The sequence below is a fragment of the Pseudophryne corroboree genome, chromosome 4, assembly GCF_028390025.1.
Source record: "Pseudophryne corroboree isolate aPseCor3 chromosome 4, aPseCor3.hap2, whole genome shotgun sequence".
Classification (NCBI taxonomy): domain Eukaryota; kingdom Metazoa; phylum Chordata; class Amphibia; order Anura; family Myobatrachidae; genus Pseudophryne; species Pseudophryne corroboree.
Window position 1 is genome coordinate 173,822,897 of NC_086447.1, and position 27,274 is coordinate 173,850,170.

Consider the following 27,274-nt stretch of genomic DNA (forward strand, 5'->3'; position numbering starts at 1 on the left):
GCCCCCCCTCTCTGTTTAAACCCTGTTTCTGTAGTGCAGTGCAGGGGAGAGCCTGGGAGCCTTCTCTCCAGCCTTTCTGTGAGAGAAAATGGCGCTGTGTGCTGAGGAGATAGGCCCCGCCCCTTTTCTGGCGGGCTCGTCTCCCGCTATTTAGAGAAATCAGGCAGGGGTTAAATATCTCCATATAGCCTCTGGGGGCTATATGTGAGGTATTTTTAGCCTTTATATAGGTTACATTTGCCTCCCAGGGCGCCCCCCTCCCAGCGCCCTGCACCCTCAGTGACTGCCGTGTGAAGTGTGCTGAGAGGAAAATGGCGCACAGCTGCAGTGCTGTGCGCTATCTTTAGAAGACTGCAGGAGTCTTCAGCCGCCGATTCTGGACCTCTTCTGACTTCAGCATCTGTAAGGGGGCCGGCGGCGCGGCTCCGGTGACCATCCAGGCTGTACCTGTGATCGTCCCTCTGGAGCTTGATGTCCAGTAGCCAAGAAGCCAATCCATCCTGCACGCAGGTGAGTTGACTCCTTCTCCCCTCAGTCCCTCGCTGCAGTGATCCTGTTGCCAGCAGGAATCACTGTAAAATAAAAAACCTAGCTAAACTTTTTCTAAGCAGCTCTTTAGGAGAGCCACCTAGATTGCACCCTTCTCGGCCGGGCACAAAATCTAACTGGCTTGGAGGAGGGTCATAGGGGGAGGAGCCAGTGCACACCACCTGATCGGAAAGCTTTACTTTTGTGCCCTGTCTCCTGCGGAGCCGCTATTCCCCATGGTCCTTTCAGGAACCCCAGCATCCACTAGGACGATAGAGAAATAAGATTTTAAACCTACCGGTAAATCTATTTCTCCTAGTCCGTAGAGGATGCTGGGGACTCCGTAAGGACCATGGGGTATAGACGGGCTCCGCAGGAGACATGGGCACTTAAAAAGAACTTTTCCTATGGGTGTGCACTGGCTCCTCCCTCTATGCCCCTCCTCCAGACCTCAGTTAGAGAACTGTGCTCAGAGGAGATGGAAAATACAAGGCAGGATTTAAAAATCCAAGGGCAAGATTCATACCAGCCCACACCAATCATACCATGTAACCTGGAACATACATAACCAGTTAACCGTATTAACAACAACAGTGACGGTCCAAGACCGACTCCAACTGTAACATAACCCTTATGTAAGCAACAACTATATACAAGTCTTGCAGAGTTTCCGCACGGGTATAGACGGGCTCCGCAGGAGACATTGGCATCCTCTACGGCAGTTATTTTCAACCTTTTTTTACTCGCGGCACACCGAACAAAATTTTAAAATTGCCAAGGCACACCATCAGTTCCCCACAGAAAAAAAAAAAAAACACGCACATTGGCCCTCACAGTAAAAAAAAAAATCCACACATATATTGGCCTATACAGAAAAAACAATCACATTGCTCCCCACATAAATCATGTTGCTCAATACATAAATCCTATTGCTCCCCACATAAATCAATCACATTGCTCCCCAGATAAATCATGTTGTTCACACATAAATCAATCACATTTCTCCCCAAATCCTATTGTTCCCCACAGGAGAAATAAAATAACAAATATCAGCCCATACCGGTCAGCTGTCCTTCTTCCTGTCCCTCAGTGGCGGGGGTTGTTCATAGTGGAGTGCTGAGAATACTAAGCAGCGGGTGGGCGGGCAGGTGTGGATGTGGGTGGGAAAAGAAAGTTGTGTATGCAGGCAGGAACTGGAAGATGTGTATGCGGGTGGGCTGGCTGGGTGGTGAGACGCAGCAGCCATGACCTATGATATCACACCGCCGCGTCTTCAAGTCATAGGTCACGGCCGGAGCACGACTGATCCTCTAAGAAGAGCCCGGGCCAACAGTTCACTCTGAAGGTGCAGGAAGCTGCTCTGGCTTCGCGGCACACCTTGCAACTGGTCGCGGCGAAAAAGCCTGCTCTACGGACTAGGAGAAATAGATTTACCGGTAGGTTTAAAATCTTATTTTCTCTTACGTCCTAGAGGATGCTGGGGACTCCGTAAGGACCATGGGGTTTATATCAAAGCTCCCAATCGGGCGGGAGAGTGCGAATGACTCTGCAGCACCGACTGAGCAAAAGCTAGGTCCTCGTCAGCCAGGGTATCAAACTTGTAGAATTTAGCAAAGGTGTTTGACCCCGACCAAGTCGCCGCACAGCAAAGCTGTTATGCCGAGACGCCTCGGGCAGCCGCCCAAGAAGAGCCCACCTTCCTAGTGGAATGGGCCTTAACCGAATTTGGAACCGGCAATCCAGCCGTAGAATGAGCCTGCTGAATCGTATTACAGATCCAGCGAGCAATAGTCTGCTTCAAAGCAGGTGCGCCAATCTTATTAGCAGCGTACAGGACAAACAGTGCTTCTGTTTTCCTAATTCTAGCAGTTCTGGCTACATAAATCTTCAAAGCCCTGACTACGTCCAGGGACCTGTAATCCTCCAAGTCACTCGTAGCCACAGGCACCAAGATAGGTTGGTTCAGATGGAATGCAGAAACCACCTTAAACAAAAATTGAGGGCGTGTCCTCAATTCCGCTCTATCCACACGAAAAATCAAGTAGGGGCTCTTGTGTGACAAGGCCCCCAATTCTGACACTCGCCTTGCCGATGCCAAGGCCAACAACATGACCACCTTCCAGGTAAGAAATTTAAACTCAACCTTGTTAAGTGGTTCAAACCAGTGTGATTTTAGGAACTGCAACACCACGTTCAGGTCCCACGGTGCCACTGGAGGCAAATAAAGAGGCTGGATGTGCAGCACTCCCTTTACAAATGTCTGGACTTCTGGAAGAGAAGCCAATTCCTTCTGAAAGAAAATCGAAAGGGCCGAAATCTGTACCTTAACAGAACCTAATTTCAGGCCCATATCCACTCCTGTCTGCAGGAAGTGGAGAAAACGCCCCAAATGAAAATCTTCCGTAGGCGCGTTCTTGGTTTCACACCAAGACACATACTTTCGCCAGATACGGTGATAATGTTTCACCGTCACCTCCTTCCTAGCCTTTATTAAAGTAGGGATGACCTCCTCCGGAATCCCCTTTTCCGCTAGGATTCGGCGTTCAACCGCCATGCCGTCAAACGTAACCGCGGTAAGTCTTGGAATATACAGGGCCCCTGTTGCAACAGGTCCTCCCTCAGAGGGAGAGGCCAGGGATCTCCTGTGAGCATCTCTTGAAGATCTGAGTACCAGGCCCTTCGAGGCCAGTCTGGAACAACGAGTATCATCTGTACTCTTCTTCGCCTTATGATCCTCAACACTTTTGTGATGAGAGGAAGAGGAGGAAACACGTAGACCGAGTGGAACACCCACGGCGTTACCAGGGCGTCTACTGCTACTGCCTGAGGGTTCTGAGACCTGGCACAATACCTCCGAAGCTTTTTGTTGAGGCGTGACGCCATCATGTCAATTTGAGGAATTCCCCAAAGACGTGTTATGTCTGCAAAGACTTCTTGATGAAGTCCCCACTCTCCTGGATGGAAATCGTGTCTGCTGAGTTAGTCTGCTTCCCAGTTGTCCACTCCCGGAATGAAGACAGCCGACAGAGCGCATACGTGATTTTCCGCCCAGCGAAGAATCCTTGTGGCTTCCGCCATCGCGACTCTGCTTCTTGTCCCGCCTTGGCGGTTCACATGAGCCACTGCTGTGACACTGTCTGAGTGAATCAGAACTGGTAGGTTTCAAAGAAGACTCTCCGCTTGTCGAAGGCTGTTGTATATGGCCCTGAGTTCCAACACACTGATGTGTAGACAGGACTCCTGGTCTGACCACAGTCCCTGAAAATTACTTCCTTGGGTGACTGCTCCCCATCCTCGGAGGCTCGCGTCCGTGGTTACCAGGATCCAGTCCTGAAATCCGAACCTGCGACCGTCCAGCAGGTGAGCACTTTGCAGCCACAATAGGAGAGACACCCTGGCCCCCGGGGACAGTTATTTTCCGATGTAAGTGCAGATGCGAACCGGACCATTTGTCCAGAAGGTCCCATTGAAACGTCCTCGCATGGAACCTGCCGAAGGGGATGGCCTCGTAGGCCGCCACCATTTTTCCCAGAACTCGAATGCATTGATGAACTGACACCCTTTTCGGTTTTAGCAGGTCTCTGACCATGTTCTGGATGTCCTGGGCTTTTTCCAACGGGAGAAAAACCTTAATTTGTTCCGTATCCAGTATCATACCTAGGAACGTTAGTAGAGTTGTCGGAATCAACTGTGACTTCGGTAGATTCAGAATCCAACCGTGTTGCTGGAGCACTCTCAGAGAGAGCGTTACACTGCTCAGCAATTTCTCTCTTGATCTCGCCTTTATCAGGAGATCGTCCAAGTACGGGATAATTGTGACTCCATGCTTGCGCAGGACCACCATCATTTCCGCCATTATCTTGGTAAAAATCCTTGGGGCCGTGGAAAACCCAAACGTCAACGTCTGAAATTGGTAATGACAATCCTGTACAGCGAATCTCCGGTACTCCTGATGGGAGGGATATATGGGTACATGAAGGTACGCATCCTTTACGTCCAGTGACACCATAAACTCCCCCCTCCTCCATACTGGCTATAATCGCCCTGAGCGATTCCATCTTGAATTTGAATCTTTTCATGTACAGGTTTAGGGATTTTAGATTCAAAATAGGTCTTACCGAACCATCCGGTTTCGGGACCACAAAGAGGGTTGAGTAGTAGCCTCTTCCCTGCTGGTTCAAGGGAACCCTGATAATTACTTGCTGTAGAGACAGCGTTTGAATTGCAGCTAACACTACATTCCATTCTGGTGTAGAAGCTGGTAATGCAGACTTGAAAAATCGGCGCGGGGGCACCTCTTCAAATTCCAGTTTGTAACCCTGGGAACTATTTCCAACACCCAAGGATTCAGGTCTGAGCTGACCCAGGCCTGGCTGAAAAGTCGAAGACGTGCCCCCACCGGTGCGGACTCCCACAGTGTCATGCTGAGGGTTTTGTAGTAGCCGGGGAGGACTTTTGCTCCTGGGCATCGGCCGAAGCGGGTGCTCTTTTCCCTCTAGCCTTACCTTTGGCAAGGAAGGAGGACCCCCGACCTCTTCTGGACTTTTGCGACCGAAAGGACTGCATATGATACAGTGGCATTTTCTTTTGCTGTTGGGGAGTAAATGGTAAAAAATTTGATTTACCTGCGGTAGCTGTGGAAACCAGGTCCGTCAGCCCATCCCCAAACAATACGTCTCCCTTATAGGGTAGGACTTCCATATGGTTTTTTGAATCCGCATCACCCGTCCACTGGCGAGTCCATAAGGATCGTCTCGCTGAGATAGACATGGCATTGGCTCTGGAAGCCAGCAATCCAATATCCCTTTGAGCATCTCTCATAAATAAGACTGCATCTTTAATATGGGCTAGAATTAACAATACAGTATTTCTATCCATGGTATCAAATTCAGCCGTCAGATCATCTGTCCATGCTGAAATTGCGCTACATACCCATGCCGACGCAATTGTCGGTCTTAGCACAGCTCCAGTATGCGAATAAATAGACTTTAAAGTAGTCTCCTGCCTGCGATCCGCAGGATCCTTGAGGGCCGCTGTGTCTGGAGACGGTAGCGCCACTTTCTTGGACAGGCGCGTTAAGGCCTTGTCCACAGTGGGAGGTGATTCCCAACGCACCCTGTCCTGTTTAGGGAAGGGGAAGGCCATATAAATTCTTTTGGGGATCTGCGGTCTCTTTTCTGGAGTCTCCCAAGCCTTTTCAAAGAACTCATTTAGTTCATGAGATGTGGGAAAATTTATAATCTGTTTCTTTCCCTTAAACATGTGTACCCTCGTGTCAGGAACAGAGGGTTCATCAGCAATATGCAACACATCCCTTATTGCCACAATCATACACTGAATGCTTTTTGTCACCTTAGGGTGCAATTTTACTTCATCATAGTCGACACTGGAATTAGAGTCCGTGTCGGTAGTAGTGTCCACAATTTGTGCTAAGGGACGTTTTTGAGACCCCGACGGGCCCTGTGAGTCGGTCCAATCCGAGGATTGACCCCCTGATGCCTCCCCTGATTCAGCCTTATCAAGCCTCTTATGTAAAGATGCCACACTTGCATTCAACATATGCCACATATCCATCCATTCCTGAGTCGGCACAACCGACGGGGACACACCACTCATTTGCTCCACCTCCTCCTAGGAGAAGACTTCCGCCTCAGACATGTCGACACGCACGTACAGACACCCCACACACAGAGGGATAAACCTATAAGGGGACAAGACCCCAACCAGGCCCTTAGAGGAGAGAGAGAATGCCAGCACACACCCAGCGCCTAAATAACACTGGAAAAAAAAGACCAGATAACGCTTTTTTATATATACTATCCAAATTCCCACTCACTGCGTTATATGTGCCCCCCTCCTTTTTTTTCCAGCCTGTGAAGTGTTCAGCAGGGGAGAGACCGGGGAGCCAGCGTTCTCATGCAGCTTCTGTGGAAAAAATGGCGCTGGTTAGTGCTGAGGATTAAGCTCCGCCCCCCCAACGGCGGGCTTCGGTCCCAGTGCAATTGTAATAAAATGGCGGGGGATCTGTGATTTACTGCCTCCGCAGCCTAATCATACTCTATTGTGCCCAAAATTGAGGATTATTGCTGCCCAGGGCGCCCCCCCCTGCGCCCTGCACCCATCAGTGCTGCCTCTGTGTGTTGTGTCTGGGAGCAATGGCGAACAGAGATGTCTTCTATCTTCTCATACTCACCCGGCTTCTATGTTCCGGCATCTGTGAGGAGGACGGCGGCGCGGCTCCGGGACGAACCCCAGGGTGAGACCTGTGTTCCGACTCCCTCTGGAGCTAATGGTGTCCAGTAGCCTAAGAAGCAGGGCCTATCAGTTAAGTAGGTCTGCTTCTCTCCCCTCAGTCCCACGATGCAGGGAGCCTGTTGCCAACAGGACTCCCTGAAAATAAAAAACCTAACAAAATTCTTTTTCTACAGAAAACTCAGGAGAGCTCTCTGCAGTGTACCCTTTCTCCTCTGGGCACAGAATCTAACTGAGGTCTGGAGGAGGGGCATAGCAGGAGGAGCCAGTGCACACCCATAGGAAAAGTTCTTTTTAGGTGCCCATGTCTCCTGCGGAGCCCGTCTATACCCCATGGTCCTTACGGAGTCCCCAGCATCCTCTCGGACGCAAGAGAAAACCCGTAATAAAACATTTCACCAAGGAAATACAATAGCAGAAAAGAAATATTTTAGGATATAAAAGCAGATGTCAGGTTTATGCTTTATGTCCCACTAAAAGGTCATCACTTAGCACATTACTTTCACAATGGAGGGTGGGAGTCCTAACAAATATCATGTAGTGGGCAGAACGGCATGCAGCTCATGTAACAACAACGGAACGTTGGCCAACATCGCTGTGTGACCATATCATACAGCCCATTAAAAACCTTTGCAAGGACCACTGTGCAATAGGTAGCCCCTATCCTTGTGTATCAGTGCTATTTCCCTACAGATTGTAAGCTTTCGAGCAGGGCCTTCCTACCTCTATGCCTATCTGTTATTACCCAGTTTTGTCCTATTACTGCTGTTCCAAGTAACGTGCAATGGTATATGCTGCGCTATATAAGAAACGGTTACTAATAAAATAAATAACTGTACGATATACAATACAGTGGTGGAGGTATGAATAACTTACCTTTCACAGTCTTTACAAACATTGCCTTCTCTTTGCTGGGGTCCTTCTCGTCCACTAGGATACCATGGAATATTCGCCCAAAGGTGCCTGCATAAACAAATGGTTGGTGTAATGGTTAGCATTACAGCTTCACAGCACTGAGGTCATGGGTTCTATTCCCACCAAGGCCCTATCTGGAGTTTGTATATTGACCCCTGTGCTTGCGTGGGTTTCCTCCGGGTTCCTACCACAATGCAAAAACACACTGGTACATTAACTGGCTCCCAACAAAAATGGAGTGATGTAAATGGCCAATATTCTCTGTAACATGCGTAATATGTATATGCTAGATAAATAAATAACAGTTAATAAATATGAAATGTGTCTGGATGACATTGCAACTAGAGATATATTAGCTTGGAATTACATCGATACTCAAGCAGGACAGCCAGAGTGCAAGACACCTTTCCCTTGGCTTGGGGACTGCTTACAAGCAACATGCTCATTGCGCAACATGACTTACCGTTGGGGTAATCAAAATCCCATCCGACTATGCAACCACAGGAATTTGTTCAGATTTTGTCTAATATGAGCAAGCAGCCATTAAAATAATCACATGTGGCTAGTTTAAAAGGCAGGTCACATATACTGTATGTATACAATATTGATACAGACATACAAACACACGTATACACGCACACAAACATGGCAAGAAGCAGGGCAGATATACATGAGGCATTCATTCATAGTGAACGGATAGGCTGTAATGGTTCGGCAGGAATGTCAAACGCCTTCAATGACGAAGTTGTAAAGAAACAGCACCCTAACCCAACAACTGAACAGCCATATTTAGTTAACCACTTAATGGACGATTTTTCCCTTCAAAACCATTCATGTAATTGTTTTTTGTATTTTTTTTTAAAATTAATATAAAGTATTTTTTTAAATATTTAAATATTATATTGTGCACATCTGCAGAATGGATCTCATCAAAAACTGGGGGACAAAGTGGGGCAGCGCGGTCGCATGTAATCTGACCATGCCAGTTAAGTGGTTAAACATCCTTTTAAAACCAATTCAAGGTGAAACAAAAATTAGATAAAGGCTTACTGGAAACTCCCTATGAATTCTACCCTTTCTGCCAATCATTATGTTTATTACACAGAACCATAAAACACCGTATACCTAGAGAACTGTCCTTAGGCGGACTACCTTAGGCTGACTGTCACATCATCCGGGATCATGCGTAAGCAGGCTTACTGAGAACAAGCCGAGACTCGGCATTCCCTTAAATACATTACTGTTGATAAATGAATGCATGGTAAAGTAAACTTTGGATTAATACGTAGCTACTATGCATTAATTCTAGAGGAGACCAACATCATAACAGACGTCAAATCCCTTACAACAGAATGGGACATTTTTCCACAATGAGCATGGGGTTCTTCACAGAAATCTTATGCGGTTTACTGGATAGTTAGCTCTGAAATCTTACTGGCAAGAGAAATTAGCTAAATGAAATATAAACTAGATTTTTATAATGTCATCCATTAATATCAGGGAAATCTTAATGGGATAAAAAGTAGAGATATAAATGTACGTTTATGATAAGTAATGCTACATTTTAAGTACAATTGTGCATCAGGTGCACCACAAATTTACCGACACAGCCACTACCGGCTTCTCCCTGCTGATTGGCAGTCACATCTGTTGCCACGTTCCACTGACTGACGGCAGCCGGCGGATTCGGCTAACAGCGCTGTTCCTGCCCTGAACTCTGGCTGTAGGACAGGAATGCAAACAGCTACCAGGCGAGGCAATGATAAGAACTGTTCAGCCTGGAGGAAACAGAAGCCAGGGCCAGCGCTGCGGATAATCCATTCGCAGCTTTTTGTGTGTGGGATTTAACTATTTTTTGGGTCAGAGATCCTAAATGCTCTCACTTACAGTGTGCGATTTAACAGGAAAAGATCAGCTTTCCATGTGGAATCTCATCCAAACGGAATTCCATATCTTGATTTTCCGTAAAATAAGCAGAAAGAATGAACTGAATGTTCCGTCACCTTATCTCTGTGACAATGTTCACTGTCCTCAGAGACAGGCTGGGTGACTATAAAAACATCTCAAGTAAGGCAGGGAAGTGCAGGGACGTTTCAGCCAAGGTTTCGATAATACTACTTACACTGGAGCCAGGACAGCTGGCAAACCGAGGTTACAAATGAAAAATATCCACATCAGACTTCATGGTGACCAGTTAATTATTAACATCTAAGTGCCAGTTACTACATATAATGAATCATTACTTCCAGAAGTTCTCTACTGTGGTAACAGGAGAGCTTTGTAATAAAACGATCAGGGACTGTTGCCAAAGTCAAGTGTTGGTATTTGTGACTAATTGCCCATAGGAACTGGCCATATCAGATCTGAGTATGGTACATTGCATGCGGAGTGAGCCCCGTGCCAGTCTGTGGGAGAGGCCCATGTCCACTGATTAGCAGACACTGCTTTCTCTGAATAAGAGTAAGCTGAATAATGTGAGCTCATTTGTCTGAAGCAGGTTGCCAGGTTAAGAGAGAATCAGGCAAGGACTGGCAAGTTGGCAGACTTGTTGTGCTCTGTGCGGAGAGGTGGAGTGCCAGTGATGCCACTACAGCACAACTATACACAGCATCAGCTGCTGGCCTGCAGTAGATGCCATTAGGATACTGTACTGAAGGCATTGAGAATAGCTTCTGCTGTCTAATGGGGTAGGGTTACAAAACCTGAAAAGTCTGGCAATCTTTGAACAATGTAATTGTACTTTTATAGGCACCAACTACTGTATGTTTGGTGTTGATGGACAGTTTCATCATTCTGGACAAGAGGAAAGAGTTTGCACAGAAATATTACGCTTTTAGTCTATTGTAATGAAGTGACTTGTAGATTCATAGATAACATCTATAGGCCCAGCAAGCAGCATTATGCGATCCTTTCCTTTCCCAGTTTATATCAGTGGCTGCCATTCTGGAGCACCAGCAGAGAAGTATCTCCCTAAGAGTGGTCCCAGGCAATGGCCATTACACCAGTGGTGGTTACTGGCAGAGCTTAGACCAAGTCATACAATGGTTATTAAAGAAATATGCTGAAAAATGAATCTATTATTTTGAATAACACTGTACGGCATAAGTAGGTAAAACCGGCAGCCGGGATTCCAGCCGGCAGTATACTGTCAGCGGGATCCCGGACACTGGTATGCCGGCAGCTGGGAAAGCGCTAGCATGCCCCTTGCGGGCCTGCTGTGGGCACAGGATTTATTCTTCCTCTATGGGTGTCGTAGACACCCATAGAGGGAGGAAAGCCTGTGGCGCCGGGATTATGGCGTCTGCATTGCGATGTCCGGGATCCCGACTAGCGGTATGGAAAGAGGGACAGCCATGGGGAAGGCATGGCCATCAGGTTAATAACATGAAATAGTGCACGGTAATAATCTATTGAAACTGAATTTGAAAGGACATTTTTTCTGGTCTATTAGTAAGCATATAAATTACTTTCTATTTTAATGGACAACAATGATGACCCAGAATGCTGACACAGTGGTTAGAAATGCTATGTTTGATTCTCACATGAGCTGTGTGTGTAGTTTGTATGTCCTCTCCATGTTTGTTGGTTTCCTCCCATGCTCAAACATCATAACAGTAACTGGCTGACTTTACACTAAGCTCTAATGGGGCAGGGACTGATGTTAATGGATAAACATGCTCTGGACAGCATTACGTAATTTGGTGGCACTACATAAATAAGCAGTAACATTAATAAAAACTGCAAACCACCTCAAATTACTGTAATCTGAACATACTGACTGATTTTGTGAAATAATGTGTTTTCTAAATAGGACCAGGTGGCAGAATGTACACATACCTTCCTGTAGGACATCTTTGAGGGTAACTCTCTCCCGGGAGATAGCGATGTCCTTCACCTTAACCTTTGCCTCTTGCAAGGTGACGCTTTTCAGGTCATTCTTCTCGATCCGCAGTGTTGGATAACCTGAGGAGCCAACGGAGCCAAACAAAAGCAATATGAATACCCAGGTTGCGTTAGCAGCAGAACCAATGTGACATTCTCTCACAGAACATCTATTACTACTAGGTCTCGCTCATGGCACAAACAAGAGAGGTTTAGCTTGACACAAACTAATAACAGTAAGTGTGTACAGCCATTAAAGTGTAATAGTTACTTACAGTGGAAACAGGAATTTTGTTGTCAGGGATAACATTCATGAGAACGCAGCCACCTTTAGTGCTGCAATAATTCAGGGGCAGAGTAAAGGTGTGACCACACGGTGAGATATTGCCTTTTGATTTCGACTATATAGTCAAAATCGCAAGGAAAGTCAGCGTAAATGGCAAAGTGTTAGCCACCTTGTGATCCCGATGTGCACTCCTGCGGGGTCAGTATCGCAAGGCTAGATAGACTGTGCAGGAAAGTTAATTTTGACTATCTAGTACAAAACAGTCAAAATGGCACATAGACAATATCGCAAGCACACTTTGGGGTATATTCAATTGATGTCGGATCCTTTCAGACAGAAAGGACCCGACATCTGAGTATTCAATGAGCAGCGGATTTGGCCGTTCACGACAATACCAAGCCGACTTTTATTAAAGTCTGATTGACAATGTCGGAAACAGGGCCAAAACCTGCAGGATTTGGCCGCCGCTTCCGACAAAACACGTGGATCCACGGCTGTTCCGCTGATCCATGTGTTTTCGGACAAGTCGGAGTTCCCGACTTGTCGGAAAATCTAAGGCAGGATTGAACAGGTCGGAACCCCTTCCGTCCTAAAAAAGTCGGAAACCACCATCTTTCCGACAAGGATTGAAAACACCCCACAGACAATATTGCATAGTCAAAATCGAAGACAGCCAAGATCTCACCGTGTGTATGCATCTTAAGTTTAGATATAGCCCACAAATAACTGTGCAGCACTATCCGATGTACGGAAAATGATGTGTGGACACATGAGGGACAGTCCCGCCTGGGACACTGCTGCACATTCATACTTGCCTACCCTCCCGGAATGGGCGGGAGGCTCCCGAAATTCGGGTGACCCTCCCGGCACCCCAGAAGAGCAGGCAAGTCTCCCGATTTCAGGGGTAACCCCCTGCCCAGCCGCCCACTTAGCGAGTAAAGTGGGCGGTCCGGGCAGGCGATGACGCGATTCTTGTTGAATTGCGTCATCATAGCCACGCCTCCTGCTCTATAATGCCGGTTATAGCAGCATTACACAACAGGGGGCGTGGCTTATGACACGTCCAGCAGCCCCGCCCCCGTTCCCCCTCTGGCCCGCCCCCTCAGCACGTCACCACACTGCCCGCCTGCCCTGCTGAGCCGACCGGCTGCTCTCTCCCGGAGAGAGCAGCCCAAAAGTCGGCAAGCATGCTGCACAGTTATAAATGAACATGCACTTTCATCCTTACATTTAGGTCTGTTGCGTTTTATTTTTATTTTATTTTTTACATTTTGCAATTTTAAAAATGGAGCTATATCCCGGGGCAAGGGCCGCAAGAGTCAAATGAAGCTTTGCACAGATACATATGTAGCAGCTGTAGGGTTATATTATGGCATGTTTAACTTCTGTCATGCCATAGTGTAATTATTAAGGCTACATTTCATACTAGATTGGTGCCTGATAAATGGAGCCCTGACTCCCCAGCATTCCGCATTTCAGCAATACTTCTGTGACAGCATGCAAACATAATTAGAGAGATGGTCTGTAGGTGTTATGGATTACTGCAATTCACAGCAAGGCCGACACATGTCTGCGCCTACCCCATGCACGGATTGTTACTCTGCAGCAATACAGTGCAATGGCATTGGTTTGGAAAGCTGTATCTGTTCTGGACCCATAAAATAAAAGGGACAGAATTAATTATTTTTTTACAATTCTGACAGGCAAAATAAACAGTCAGGGAACACACCACGCATTTTGTAAACCACAATCATAGATAATGAGTATAATTAGAATGGTGGCAGGAGCCCAACTCACACCTTAACCAAAAACTATTACATTCTGAAAGGATCAGGCAGCAACCACCAACTCTGTGCTAAATAGCATTCCGAGAATAAATCCCTCTTATACTCAGACGCAACGCGACTTTACTTGCCCAAATCACACAATGAGAAACACACTGATAATCATAACTTCACCTTTATTAACCAATCTCTCACAATAAACCTAGCATTATACCTAATAAGTCATACAGAACTGGACAATACAGTGTACATAATATTTGATTGTAGATCTTCCAGCAGCATGAGGCACAACAATATTTACTGTTCTACCTTCTATATGTGCAATATCAGGCATTTGGGCTAACCCGTCTTCTGCACTATACATAATGGAGTAGCAGAACTATGGCTGGCTGTACAGTCAGTATCTATATCTATAGACAAGGTACACCATGCACCCAAGCTCTGCTGGAATCTCTGTGGTAACCGGTAATAACATGGTCGGGATTGGCGACCTGGCATTACCGGTAGAACAATGCGCAATAACCAGCCAATCCTCTTCAAAAGATGAATCTGTTCAGCCTTTACCAGTAAAGAATTCTGCTCTGCATCCATGTACAAAGGATATAAAAGAAAACCACACTGTACTACTAAAGTTACCTGGTATACAGTCAGGTTGCCGGTAGTCGGGATCCTGTCGGTCAGGATCCAGACCGCTGACAATGCAGACAGGGGCTATTCCCATTTGTGGGTGTCCACGACAGTCAGAGGGGGAATAGAACCTGTGGTGAGCACAGCGAGCCACTGTCAAAGTCAGAAAAATATCACGCTACACACTGCCATATATGCACCTCATGCGAGTGCCTGCTGCGTGTGCATGAGCCCTCCCGTGCGTGCGCATACTCTCAGTTGCGTGCACCCGCAGGCGCACGGTATGCGCATTTACGGTAGAGTTTATGTGCGTCTAGCGGGCGACTCAATCGTAACATATTTTAGTCATATAATGTATTTTGTAGATTATGGTCCCTTTGATAGAATCTGAAAGTTTAGTTAATATAGCATGTTCGGGGACAGAGAGATCCCTCTTTGTTTGATACGAAGGGCAGACAGGGGTTACACAGTGGTGTTTAGTATCCATCGGAAGAGAATATAATTAGCAATATTCCGGTGTTGGTTTGAAGCGGATTACTCGCTCGTGCGTATAGTTATGGACATAAGAAGTTTATGGACATTTACTATATTTGCACTTTATTACCCATGCGGCGGGAAACCCAGTTTCCCTCCCACCTGAGCAGTTTGAAATAGTCACAGCCCACCTGTATGAACCAACCTATGACCTTTTGTTATAATACAGAGACGAATTCCTGTGTCCAATGAACAATAAGAATGTAGGGACCATTGTACTGTACTGTGTGTAAGTGTATATAAAGACAAGCCGATCTGGGCCAGCTCTCTACTCTCTTCAACGGTTCTCATTGCTGATAATCGGGAGCTGGATATCCAGAAAGGCGCTCGCGATTGTTTCCCCTGGTGCGTAAGCTCTCTGCAACCATATTGTCTCTTATTTAATGTTATAAGCCATTCTCTCTCTCCTTCCCCTCCTTTAAATGTAATTGTATCTTTATTGTATTTTATGTGTAGTTATCCGGTTAGGTATTTTATGTTATCTTGGTAGTGTATAACTTGTATTGTATTATTCTTTTGCGATTGAACGTTCATTCATTTCCTTAAAAGGCGTTAGACCCTTAGACCGGTATTTGAGTGTTTATTATATTGCTAAGGGGTTCTCAGAGCGTAAGAATCGCTCATACAGCTTTCTAACCAACAAGGTTACACTGTGTTGCATTTACACCTTATCACTGCACAAGGGTTTACAGTATAAGTACATTGTTTATAGTATAGTTATAAAGGTTTAACTCTGTGAGCGTCAGCGCCGCTTGTGATCTCCTCGTGGTCCCAAGCGTCCACTACGCTGATAGCGTATCATTACGTTAGTCGGCAGCCTATAGCGTGCTTGCCTTTACGCTCTAAGCCGTGAGCGAACGTGCCGCTCGTGCGCCTCGTCCACGGCTAAGCGTTCATTACGCTACGTACGTATTCTTACGGTATTCCATACGCCAATTGCGTACTGTGTTCATTAACCTTTTAGAGTGTTTTATACAAGGTATAAAATAGGCATTGTCAATTGGGGACTCGCCCGCTCTTCACATATCTGCACTAGGTAATTTCAGCAGACATTATCGGTCAGCAAAAGGCGGGAGGTAATATTCCTCGTAGTGCTAACCAGATAAGCGTCTGCTTCGCTTAGTAAGGAGTGCTGAAGGAATCCGGAACAAAAAGGTAGGAACAGTACGTTATTGTCTTTTAAAACCGGTTTAGTTTCTGTTTTGCGAACGTAAGCAATAAGCATACACATCTGTATTTCTTGTTTAGTATTGTTTTCGTGCCTCATTCTCCTGATTGCCACATACTAGTGATAAACGTGTTGAGACATTTGTTATTAATAGTTAAAAGTAATATTTAAGGGAATAATTGTAAAAGGCACGCACACAATCTCGCCTAGAATACAAGGGAGATTTGAGTGGTGGTCAGTGAAGGATTACCGTTACAGATCACTCACATTGATAAACGTGTAGTGTGTGACTGTAGACGTACTTGGTCTGTGTACACGTGTCCTTACAAGGGCAGGGCGTACGCAGCAAGGGTCGACGCACGGAGCGTGTATTACGCAACGGAGCGTACGGATACGCCCACATGATACAAACCGCACGATAGTATTGTTTAGTAAGCGATAAGGAAATAACGCGAAAAATAACAAATTTATCTCAAATCCAAAAGTTTAAAAGTTAAAAGAAAAAGACTTTCTCTGTTGCAATTCTTCTGGGTTAGACTATTACTGAATGAAAGGATTTCTGCGCAGAAATAAATAAAAAAATTAAAGTGTACATGTGGTAAGAGTGTGTGTATATATAAGATTTCTCTCTTATTACGGAAGTGGGAACCATAGGGCCAGTAGAAAGAGATACACCAGCGAGAGTGATATCGTGGGGTGGCTTGGGAGGCGTCCCTTGTTAGACTCGACACATTAATGAGCAGTAGAGTCTGCTGTACATAACAGACCAGGAGGTCACAGACCAGGACAAGAGGTTCAGGTACAGCAGACTAGAAGTAGAGAAGCACAACCGAAGAGGGTTGGTGCTAGACCCATATAGGCCAAAGAAGCTCATAGCTGAAGGAATTTGCAGCAGAAAATTTTCAATTCCACTGATCGTTCCGCACATAAGATTAGTTGCTTACGATTGTACCGCATGTGATTGTGTGCATTAGCGTGTCTTAAATTCAAAAGAACGCTACTTGCACATTGTTAACGTGATTTGTGTAATTTTTTTTATTTTAAGGGAAGTAGCCTGATCACTCGGGGACATTCCAACAACCGATACTTGCTGGGGACTGGAAGGTCCAACACGCCCCAGTAAATAAAGGTTCATAGGGGCCCTAGGTTGGGTACAGCAGCTCTGGGAACAGTGATTGCAGTACTGGCCAACGTGGGCGGAGTTAAGTGGGCGGACCTCGAGGCAAAACCCCCATCGCAGCCTTACCCCGGACATTTTGGTTTTCTGTGAGGGTTGCCGGAGACCCTGATTGGAAGTCAGAGGTAGTGAAAGCAACGCCTGCAGAGATGGGGGCCACTTGTTCAGGTAAGGGGCGATCAACCCAGGTTCAGGTTGATTTGAAACCGATCAATCAGGTCGGCAAGGTAATGTGTGAGAAATCAGACCAAGATGGTCATCACACAGAAATAATATGCAATGAATGGGAAAGGATGACTGTGCATGACGGGGAAAAGTTTCCCCGGGTAGGTGGTTTTAATCCAGAAGTGTTACAGAATTTAAGGAGAAGAGTTTGTCTGATTAAGTCTTCAAAAAGGCGTATTAGACATTATGATGATTTAAAATTGTGGCAACAGGAAAGTGAAATGCAAAGAAATTTAACTTACATATCTGACTCTCATCTTGGGAAGAGAGACATGGCAATGGAGAGGATTATGGTTGCAGAGAATGGCGCAATGGTGTACGATAAAAATGCACTTAGCAACTGTATTATAGATGATAAGACTAATTGTAATAAATGTAACGATGATAACTGTAATACTGTTAAATGTACAACTATTAACCCATGCAAGTTGCACCCCATGTTAAACTTCCCTCAGGATTACAAACAAGAAAGTGAGCCCAGCACGATGTCGGTACCTCTTCCAGAAGCCATCCTACAAGACATCCAGGTGGACACGACCAAATCGGTAAAGGCAGTAATCAAACCCCCTAACGGAGGGTCAGGTGAGGTCGTGTCCACAGGTACGTACGGTGTTATATATCACGCACAAACAAATGTACCTCATATTGTAGAACCAACAAAAGGTGATGTAATTGAATTCAGTCCTGTCAGGGTGATCACAGTCCCCAATGGGAAGACTGACGATCAGGGAATCATTCCCGTCAAGGACAGTGCAATGCGCCGTCCCTGGTCCCGGATGGAATTGAGAGCAATTATGTCTGAATTCTCTGATCCCAGGGAAGATTTAGTTGCATGTCAGAGATTTATTAAAGAATTAGGAAACTCCACAGAACCCACCAACAAAGATTGGAGGACAGTGCTGAGGGCATGTTTGCCCTCCAGTGTTGACCCTGCGAAATTTATTGCTGATTGTAAATTAAACACAGAAGTACCTCGTACGGAGGAAAACAATCAGGAATGTATTAAGCAGATCAACCAGCAGTTAGGAGTATATTTCCCAGCCATTGCCAAGTGGAACAAAATCCTCTCCATAAGACAAGGAGAAAGGGAAAGTACTTCTGACTACTTCAATCGAGCACTGCAAGTAATGGCTAGAGACACTGGGATCACAGACATCAAAACAAATGCACAGCATAAAGAAGTAGCGGTTAAGTTATTAATGAATGGTTTAAAGGAGGTGTTGAGAACAAGGGTACAGACCACCAACCCAAACTGGAGAAATATCTCGGTGGCTACATTAAGAGAGGCCGTTATTGATCATGATCAGAACATCACCAGACACAGGGAGTCACGGAGTAATAAGCTGATGGCTGTAAGTATACAGGCTCTAACCAAAAAGCCACACCAGCTTAAGACCCAAAATCCTGTGAGAAATTCAAATGTGGTAGTTTGTTACCATTGTCACAAAGAGGGACATTTTGCAAGAGATTGTAGATCAAGAAATATACAAAAGTCATATCAACCCCCTAGACAACAACATAACCATGGTATCCAAGGAGTCAGGGAAGTACAGGGAAAGCGGTTGATGGTGATGAGCATCCAAGCGTTTGAGGAGGCATCAAATCAACCAAGACCTCAGGTCACTGGCATTTGGAAGAAGCCCAGGGCTTGTTATCTTTGTAAAAGAGAAGGGCATTATGCCAGCAACTGCAACAGCCCACATAAAGTCAGACCCCCTAGACAAGAACATGAGCAAAGTTATGACACACCAAATTATAACCAGGGATCATATAGGAAGAATTTTGGGCCACACCAATGATATGTAGTCAGGAAAAGGTGATCATTAGTATTGATGGTAAGCCTGAGGTAACGGTTAATAAAGTGGGAGGTCATTCCCTGAAGACACAGGAATGACCGGGTAAAATTTGTAATGTATCTGTGAAATGTTTTCTTTTTCCCCATCTCTGACGGTCATCGGCAGGACTCAAACATTACATAGCTACTTGGTCTTTGCAGAAGTCTACCAAACCCCAGCATGACCTACCCGCATCAATGTATCCTGGCCAGATACAAAGGGTGGAGTATGGAGGTGCTGGTGGGAGGGACTGAGCAAGGATACCATTGGACATGTAGATATGACAGCCTGATGATGAACGGCAGATCTGACAATGTTTGAAAAATGTTTTTTTTCCTGTTGTTGTTTATTGTTGGTTTATGTAATATATATATATATATATATATATATATATATATATATAAATTGTTCTCTCTCTCTTTTTTTTTTTTTTTTTTTTGTTTTCTCTCTTCTCACCCATGTTTTCATGTTTTAAAGATGGTATGTCACACATCAGTTAGACAAATGGTGATGCAAGATTTTTGCTCCTTACAGAAAGATCGCTGGTTTGGAAGAAATATTGTATCACCGGAGTGTTTGGTTGGAAGACTGAGAGACAGCACCTTTGAGATGACAGCAGAACAAGAAGAACAACAAGACTAGAGAACTAATTATCGTAACAAGTTTCTCTCCCCCCCTCAAACTGTTTTTCTGTACCCCCATTACAAATCTCTCCTTTTCTCCTCCTGTAAGATGGACTTGCCCCAAGAGACTGTGATATGGATCTTCCTGTTGACCATAATGTTGACCAGAGCAGTCTGTTTCGGTGAGAGTACCAGTGAGGCCGAGAAAGGATCCAGAATGGGTTTCTGATGACAGAGACAGAGGCGTAAATTTCTAATAGCAACACAATCACCGAGTAAAGGCGAGTACCGGAAAACGATCTAGCAGCCATGTGATTTATAGACATTGTGAAGGATTGTTAGCTGAAGAGAAATGTATCTGCAGACTCTGTGATAACTTAGTTGAAGATGGGTGCATCAAGAAATGTCAGTCCAGTTTTAACATTAACATGGACCGGCATCCATTGAGTGACTATCACTCCTTAGTGGGTGAAGTGTTTAATCAGACAGATTGTTGGGTATGCTCTCAAGTACCTCAAGGCCATAGCAAATCAGGATTAGTGCCCTTCCCTTTAACTATAGGGGAGGTACTTGAGCTAAGTGGTGGGAGGCCGGTGGACAGGAGGTTTAATATCTCCAGTCCTCCTAGTTTGAAGCTCCACCAATATCATGTGGATAGATCCCTAGTATGTTTTAACATTTCCAATCCCCGAAAGCCGGGAAATTGGGAAGTGTCATGGAATAACCAAACCATGACCTTTTCATACAGAGCCGATAGAATGCCTACAGATACAGAACTTATACGCCACATAGCCGGTAGCGGAAAATATTTCCGATATAGGTATACCCTAGGAAGTAGGACCATGAGAGTTGGAGAGGTATCACCAGGATACTGTGCACATATCGTACAAACTGATACGTGTACTAAACAGATGGGAGAATTAGGGTTAGGAGATTTCATATGGAAAGTGTGTAATATGGTAATGTCCTACTCCGTCCCATATGTTCTCCCCGATGATACATATTTCATATGCGGGAGGAAGGCGTATAAGTGGCTTGCCCCAAACTCAGAAGGGTTATGTTATATTGGAAAAGTACTGCCTGAAGTAATGACCGTATCCCACACTAAAATGAAGGATATTCACCGCAGTGCCCAAGCTCCTTATACTCACACTCATTACGAACACATCGTTAAACGGCACCTGATAGAAAGAACAGAGCATCCGGCCTCTGACCTGATCCATGAATCCACCGGGATTCAATTCCTAATCGCGTTAGATATCACTCGTACCGCCAGAGGAGTGATAAATTATAAATATATATCTGCGCTTGCAAATTTATTAGACAATATCACTGAAATGTATGATGACACATTCAGGTATACCGGAAGGGAGCTCCAAGCTTATAAAACAGAACTGGTTCAGCATAGGATGATTCTCAATTATCTCACAGCTGTGACAGGCGGGTATTGTGTTACCCTAGCGACTCAGTATGGAATAAAGTGCTGCACATATATTACAAACAGCACCGAGGACCCGGCCGAGGTCATAGACAAAAAGATGGATGACATTTTGCAATTAAAATGGGAGTTCCGAAGGAAACACAATCTCACCCTTGCCGCTGTGGGTAATGAGCTGACCAGTTGGGTGTCATGGTTGAACCCACGAAATTGGTTCTCTGGTTTAGGAGAATGGACTCAAGGAATTATCATGGATGTAGGGAAATATCTTTTGTGTATTCTGGGTATCATCATATTGATCGGTCTGATATTTAGATGCGTTCGGGTTTTAACAAAGTGTAAACGTAGCGCCCGAGTGATGAGTTTAAGAAGTGAAGATACTGTAATAACAACGACTGATTTGGTTTATGACCCAACGATAGAGACAATGTTGTGATGAAAATGTGATTCCACGGTCCGTTTCTTTCACCCGTTTCTCCTTTGTTTTCCTCCAAGGTACAAAGACATCCGCTTGGAAGAAGAATTTGACAACCTTTTACACAGACAACTGATGGACTATGCCATAGACCCCCATATCCCTAGTACCTTTAATTTTACGCTAGCCCAACATTTTTTGTAAGTCTATGGACATTGAGAAAGCTCTTGCTTGCATTGTTGGCAAAAGCCTAAGGAGACTACAGTCAACATGTACATCGAGACAAGACAAGACACAAGACAAGACCTCAATCGGCAAATGTATATTAAACTCACATAGTTTATCACTGCATTTACCATAATTGCTTCTTATCTTCATCTCTACAACCTTCAGGTAATGACACACATAGTCGATAGGGAACATAGGCACAGATATCAGCACTCACATATCCCCCTATTCATGTATCATCAACTAAAATGTGCTCCCCCATTTTGTTGCAACCAAAAGCCGAAAAGAGCTCGGTAAAGTTTGACAGCCCATCCACAGACCCTAAATACGGGATAAGAAGGAATTCAAATGTATACTTCGCAATACCTCGAAGCTTGATTTAAAACACGTACGGCACGATGATACATGACCCCCCAAACATGGATTCATACACACATGCTTCTGCTATCTCACTAGGTCATACCGTTTTCCCACCTTCTCCTCTTCTCCCCTACCCAATCATAGAAATGTATTTACACATGACATATATTTTTCTCTTTTTGAAATGTTTTAGGAAGTGGCAGTTATTGGTAACTGCCAAAGGGTGGACTGTCAAAGTCAGAAAAATATCACGCTACACACTGCCATATATGCACCTCATGCGAGTGCCTGCTGCGTGTGCATGAGCCCTCCCGTGCGTGCGCATACTCTCAGTTGCGTGCACCCGCAGGTGCACGGTATGTGCATTTACGGTAGAGTTTATGTGCGTCTAGCGGGCGACTCAATCGTAACATATTTTAGTCATATAATGTATTTTGTAGATTATGGTCCCTTTGATAGAATCTGAAAGTTTAGTTAATATAGCATGTTCGGGGACAGAGAGATCCCTCTTTGTTTGATACGAAGGGTCAGACAGGGGTTACACAGTGGTGTTTAGTATCCATCGGAAGAGAATATAATTAGCAATATTCCGGTGTTGGTTTGAAGCGGATTACTCGCTCGTGCGTATAGTTATGGACATAAGAAGTTTATGGACATTTACTATATTTGCACTTTATTACCCATGCGGCGGGAAACCCAGTTTCCCTCCCACCTGAGCAGTTTGAAATAGTCACAGCCCACCTGTATGAACCAACCTATGACCTTTTGTTATAATACAGAGACGAATTCCTGTGTCCAATGAACAATAAGAATGTAGGGACCATTGTACTGTACTGTGTGTAAGTGTATATAAAGACAAGCCGATCTGGGCCAGCTCTCTACTCTCTTCAACGGTTCTCATTGCTGATAATCGGAAGCTGGATATCCAGAAAGGCGCTCGCGGTTGTTTCCCCTGGTGCGTAAGTTCTCTGCAACCATATTGTCTCTTATTTAATGTTATAAGCCATTCTCTCTCTCCTTCCCCTCCTTTAAATGTAATTGTATCTTTATTGTATTTTATGTGTAGTTATCCGGTTAGGTATTTTAGGTTATCTTGGTAGTGTATAACTTGTATTGTATTATTCTTTTGCGATTGAACGTTCATTCATTTCCTTAAAAGGCGTTAGACCCTTAGACCGGTATTTGAGTGTTTATTATATTGCTAAGGGGTTCTCAGAGCGTAAGAATCGCTCATACAGCTTTCTAACTAACAAGGTTACACTGTGTTGCATTTACACCTTATCACTGCACAAGCGTTTACAGTATAAGTACATTGTTTATAGTATAGTTATAAAGGTTTAACTCTGTGAGCGTCAGCGCCGCTTGTGATCTCCTCGTGGTCCCAAGCGTCTGCTACGCTGATAGCGTATCATTACGTTAGTCGGCAGCCTATAGCGTGCTTGCCTTTACGCTCTAAGCCGTGAGCGAACGTGCCGCTCATGCGCCTCGTCCACGGCTAAGCATTCATTACGCTACGTACGTATTCTTACGGTATTCCATACGCCAATTGCGTACTGTGTTCATTAACCTTTTAGAGTGTTTTATACAAGGTATAAAATAGGCATTGTCACCACCAAGCCCACAAGGGGACTCCCTGCGCTCGCCCCGCTGCCGGCATACTGACTATCTGGATGCCGTTGTCAGCTTACTGACGGACGGCATCCCGATAGTCAGTAAATCCTACTGATCCCAGTTACCTGGATCATCCCATACTTCATATGCGTAGAAATTGTAACTCTGCATTGGCCAAAATCTAATTGTTATAGTAATAATCATAGTAGTAATTATAATAAACATAATACTAGTAGGTAAGATTCTAGAAGCTGCAATATGTAAAAGGCCTGTCCTATCTCCTGCTATATTATTGGGAAACTATAGTATTTCCATTGACAAGTACATGCTAGCCCACTGTACACAGCTTATACTGTGACTCACACAAGGTTGCTGGATAATGAATGAGACTATAGTAATGATTATAGTGTTACACCTAGCTGCCAAGTGTACCCAGGACTAATGTGATCTGCCAGTCAGTGAAACATACACTGAACTCTGCATGGAACGTCATTAAGCATGGTAGATCATGTGCTTACCCACTCCTTGCTCTCACATAGGTTTCCTGGGGCCGCAGCATACGTTTAAGCAGGAAATTTACCGCAGCTTCAAGTCTGGCAATGTTTTTGGGTCCATTCCCAGACAATAGCTACTGATGCCAAAGTCAGACGAAAGCACTCCCCGTAACCAGGGTTGCACGATTTAAATCAAATCGGGACGTTAAAAAAACTACAACTTTTGCTTAAAAAGAGAAAGACGTGGGGCGCGGCCTAGCACGGAGAGTGAGCAGTCGCAGCATCCCTGAGCTCCTGCTCGTATAATAGTTAAATTGCCCTTTTGCCCCACTTCATTTCAGTTTTTTTCCCCCCATCCCGGCACCTGACTCCCTCCCTTACCCTCTGAAGCTGGCAGCACGTCCAGGAAGCACCGCAGATCCCCCCTAAGAAGCAAGGCCTACTCACTTACCACCAACCGGGGCCTCGAGTTTGGAGTCGGCCCGGCCGGAGCTCCGGGGCATCCGTGACGATCGGGCTTCCTCTGCCTCCCCCTTGCTCACTGGGATCGGCTGTCGCGGGTGGGGGACCTGGCCACCTGGCGGGCGGGCTACCCTGTGTGTGACGCCCGGGCTGTAGCCGACACCTGCGGCGGCTGTCTTGTCGCTGCTGCTGCGGACCAGGCCGGCGGGACCTGTACGGGAGGCGGCGGGAGCTTTGCGGCAGACCTAGCGGGTGCGATCCCCCCCCCCCCCGGCATCCCCGCAGTCTTATCACCACCACCCTCCTGCTTGGAGATCCGGGGGGCCGCCCGTGCCGCTGCCGTGACTCGGGGCTAGCTAACAGACCTGGACCCGCAGCCTCGACTCCAGGACCAACCCTGCAGCTGACACTGTGTGAGCGCAGACGTGCACACGACAGGTCAGCAGTTCTACCCCTGCTCACTTCAGAAAACACCTGCCTGGCCTCACCATATGACTTCCCCTCCATTGCCCCCACCACAGAAGGCCCATTCCTAGAGCCTACACACCAAAACTGTGTGTTTATAGTGGGAAGCAGATGCAGTGTTCATACTGTGCCGCTGTTGTCATCTGTACCCCTGCCGACCGCTGACTGATCCTCTCCAACACAGCTGAATCGTGAGTTTACATTGGTACCAGTGTGTCCTGCATTCTTATGTCTGGCTGAACATCAGGGCCCTTATAAATAAGGCAGATCTCTCTTAAATTCACTGCTCAAAAAAAAATAAAGGGAACACTAAAATAACACATCCTAGATCTGAATGAGTGAAATATTCTTATTAAATACTTTGTTCTTTACATAGTTGAATGTGCCGACAACAAAACCACACAAAAATTATCAATGGAAATCAAATTTATTAACCCATGGAGATCTGGATTTGGAGTCACACTAAAAATTAAAGTGGAAAAATAAGATTTTACTTACCGGTAAATCTATTTCTCGTAGTCCGTAGTGGATGCTGGGGACTCCGTAAGGACCATGGGGATAGACGGGCTCCGCAGGAGACATGGGCACTTTAAGAAAGAATTTAGGTTCTGGTGTGCTCTGGCTCCTCCCTCTATGCCCCTCCTCCAGACCTCAGTTAGAGAAACTGTGCCCAGAAGAGCTGACAGTACAAGGAAAGGATTTTGGTAATTCAGGGCAAGATTCATACCAGCCACCCAATCACACCGTATAACAAGTGAAAACAACCAGTTAACAGTATGATAAACAACAGAGCATCAGGTCAACCCTGATGCAACCATAACATAACCCTTATTGAAACAATAACTATATACAAGTATTGCAGAAGAATTCCGCACTTGGGATGGGCGCCCAGCATCCTTTACGGACTACGAGAAATAGATTTACCGGTAAGTAAAATCTTATTTTCTCTAACGTCCTAGTGGATGCTAGAGACTCCGTAAGGACCATTGGATTTATACCAAAGCTCCCAAACGGGCGGGAGAGTGCGGATGACTCTGCAGCACCGATTGAGCAAACACAAGGTCCTCCTCAGCCAGGGTATCAAACTTGTAGAACTTTGCAAAAGTGTTTGAACCTGACCAAGTAGCCGCTCGGCAAAGCTGTAATGCCGAGACCCCTCGAGCAGCCGCCTAAGAAGAGCCCACCTTCCTAGTGGAATGGGCCTTTACTGATTTTGGCAGCGGCAATCCAGCCGCAGAATGAGCCTGCTGAATCGTGTTACAGATCCAGCGAGCAATAGTTTGCTTTGAAGCAGGAGCACCAAGCTTGTTGGAAGCATACAGGATAAACAAAGATTCTGTTTTCCTGACCCTAGCCGTTCTGGCTACATAAACCTTCAAAGCCCTGACCACATCCAGTAACTCGAAATCCTCCAAGTCAGTAGTAGCCACAGGCACCACAATAGGTTGGTTTATATGAAAGGATGAAACCACTTTCGGCAGAAATTGTGGACGGGTCCGCAATTCTGCTCTATCCGCATGGAAAACCAGATAGGGACTTTTATGTGACAAAGCCGCCAACTCTGACACACGCCTAGCCGAAGCCAAGAGTAATAGCATGACCACCTTCCACGTGAGATATTTCAACTCCACCGTTTTGAGTGGTTCAAACCAGTGGGATTTCAGGAAACTCAACACCACGTTAAGATCCCAAGGTGCCACTGGAGGCACAAAAGGGGGCTGAATATGCAGCACTCCCTTTACAAACGTCTGAACTTCAGGAAGAGAAGCCAACTCCTTTTGAAAGAAAATGGATAGGGCCGAAATCTGGAGCTCAATGGAACCCAATTTTAGGCCCAAATTCACTCCGGACTGTAGGAAGTGAAGGAAACGGCCCAGCTGGAATTCCTCCGTAGGAGCATTCCTGGCCTCACACCAAGCAACATATTTTCGCCATATACGGTGATAATGTTGAGCTGTCACGTCC

General features: G+C 45.6%; 1 protein-coding gene across 3 annotated transcripts in view; it reads right to left on the reverse strand.

Moving 5' to 3' along the window:
• The window catches only part of RYK (receptor like tyrosine kinase), a 432,692-nt gene that overhangs the window by 166,404 nt on the left and 239,014 nt on the right, over nucleotides 1–27,274 (reverse strand). Inside the window, exons 8-9 of one of the 3 annotated variants that reach the window (XM_063915552.1) lie at nucleotides 11,533–11,658; nucleotides 7,657–7,743 (exon numbers count right to left, since the gene is read on the reverse strand). In XM_063915552.1, coding sequence (XP_063771622.1) covers nucleotides 7,657–7,743; nucleotides 11,533–11,658 — 213 coding nt within the window. Of the gene's footprint in view, nucleotides 1–7,656; nucleotides 7,744–11,532; nucleotides 11,667–27,274 lie in introns of all 3 variants that reach the window. The other 2 variants (XM_063915551.1, XM_063915553.1) reach the window with 2 other exon arrangements.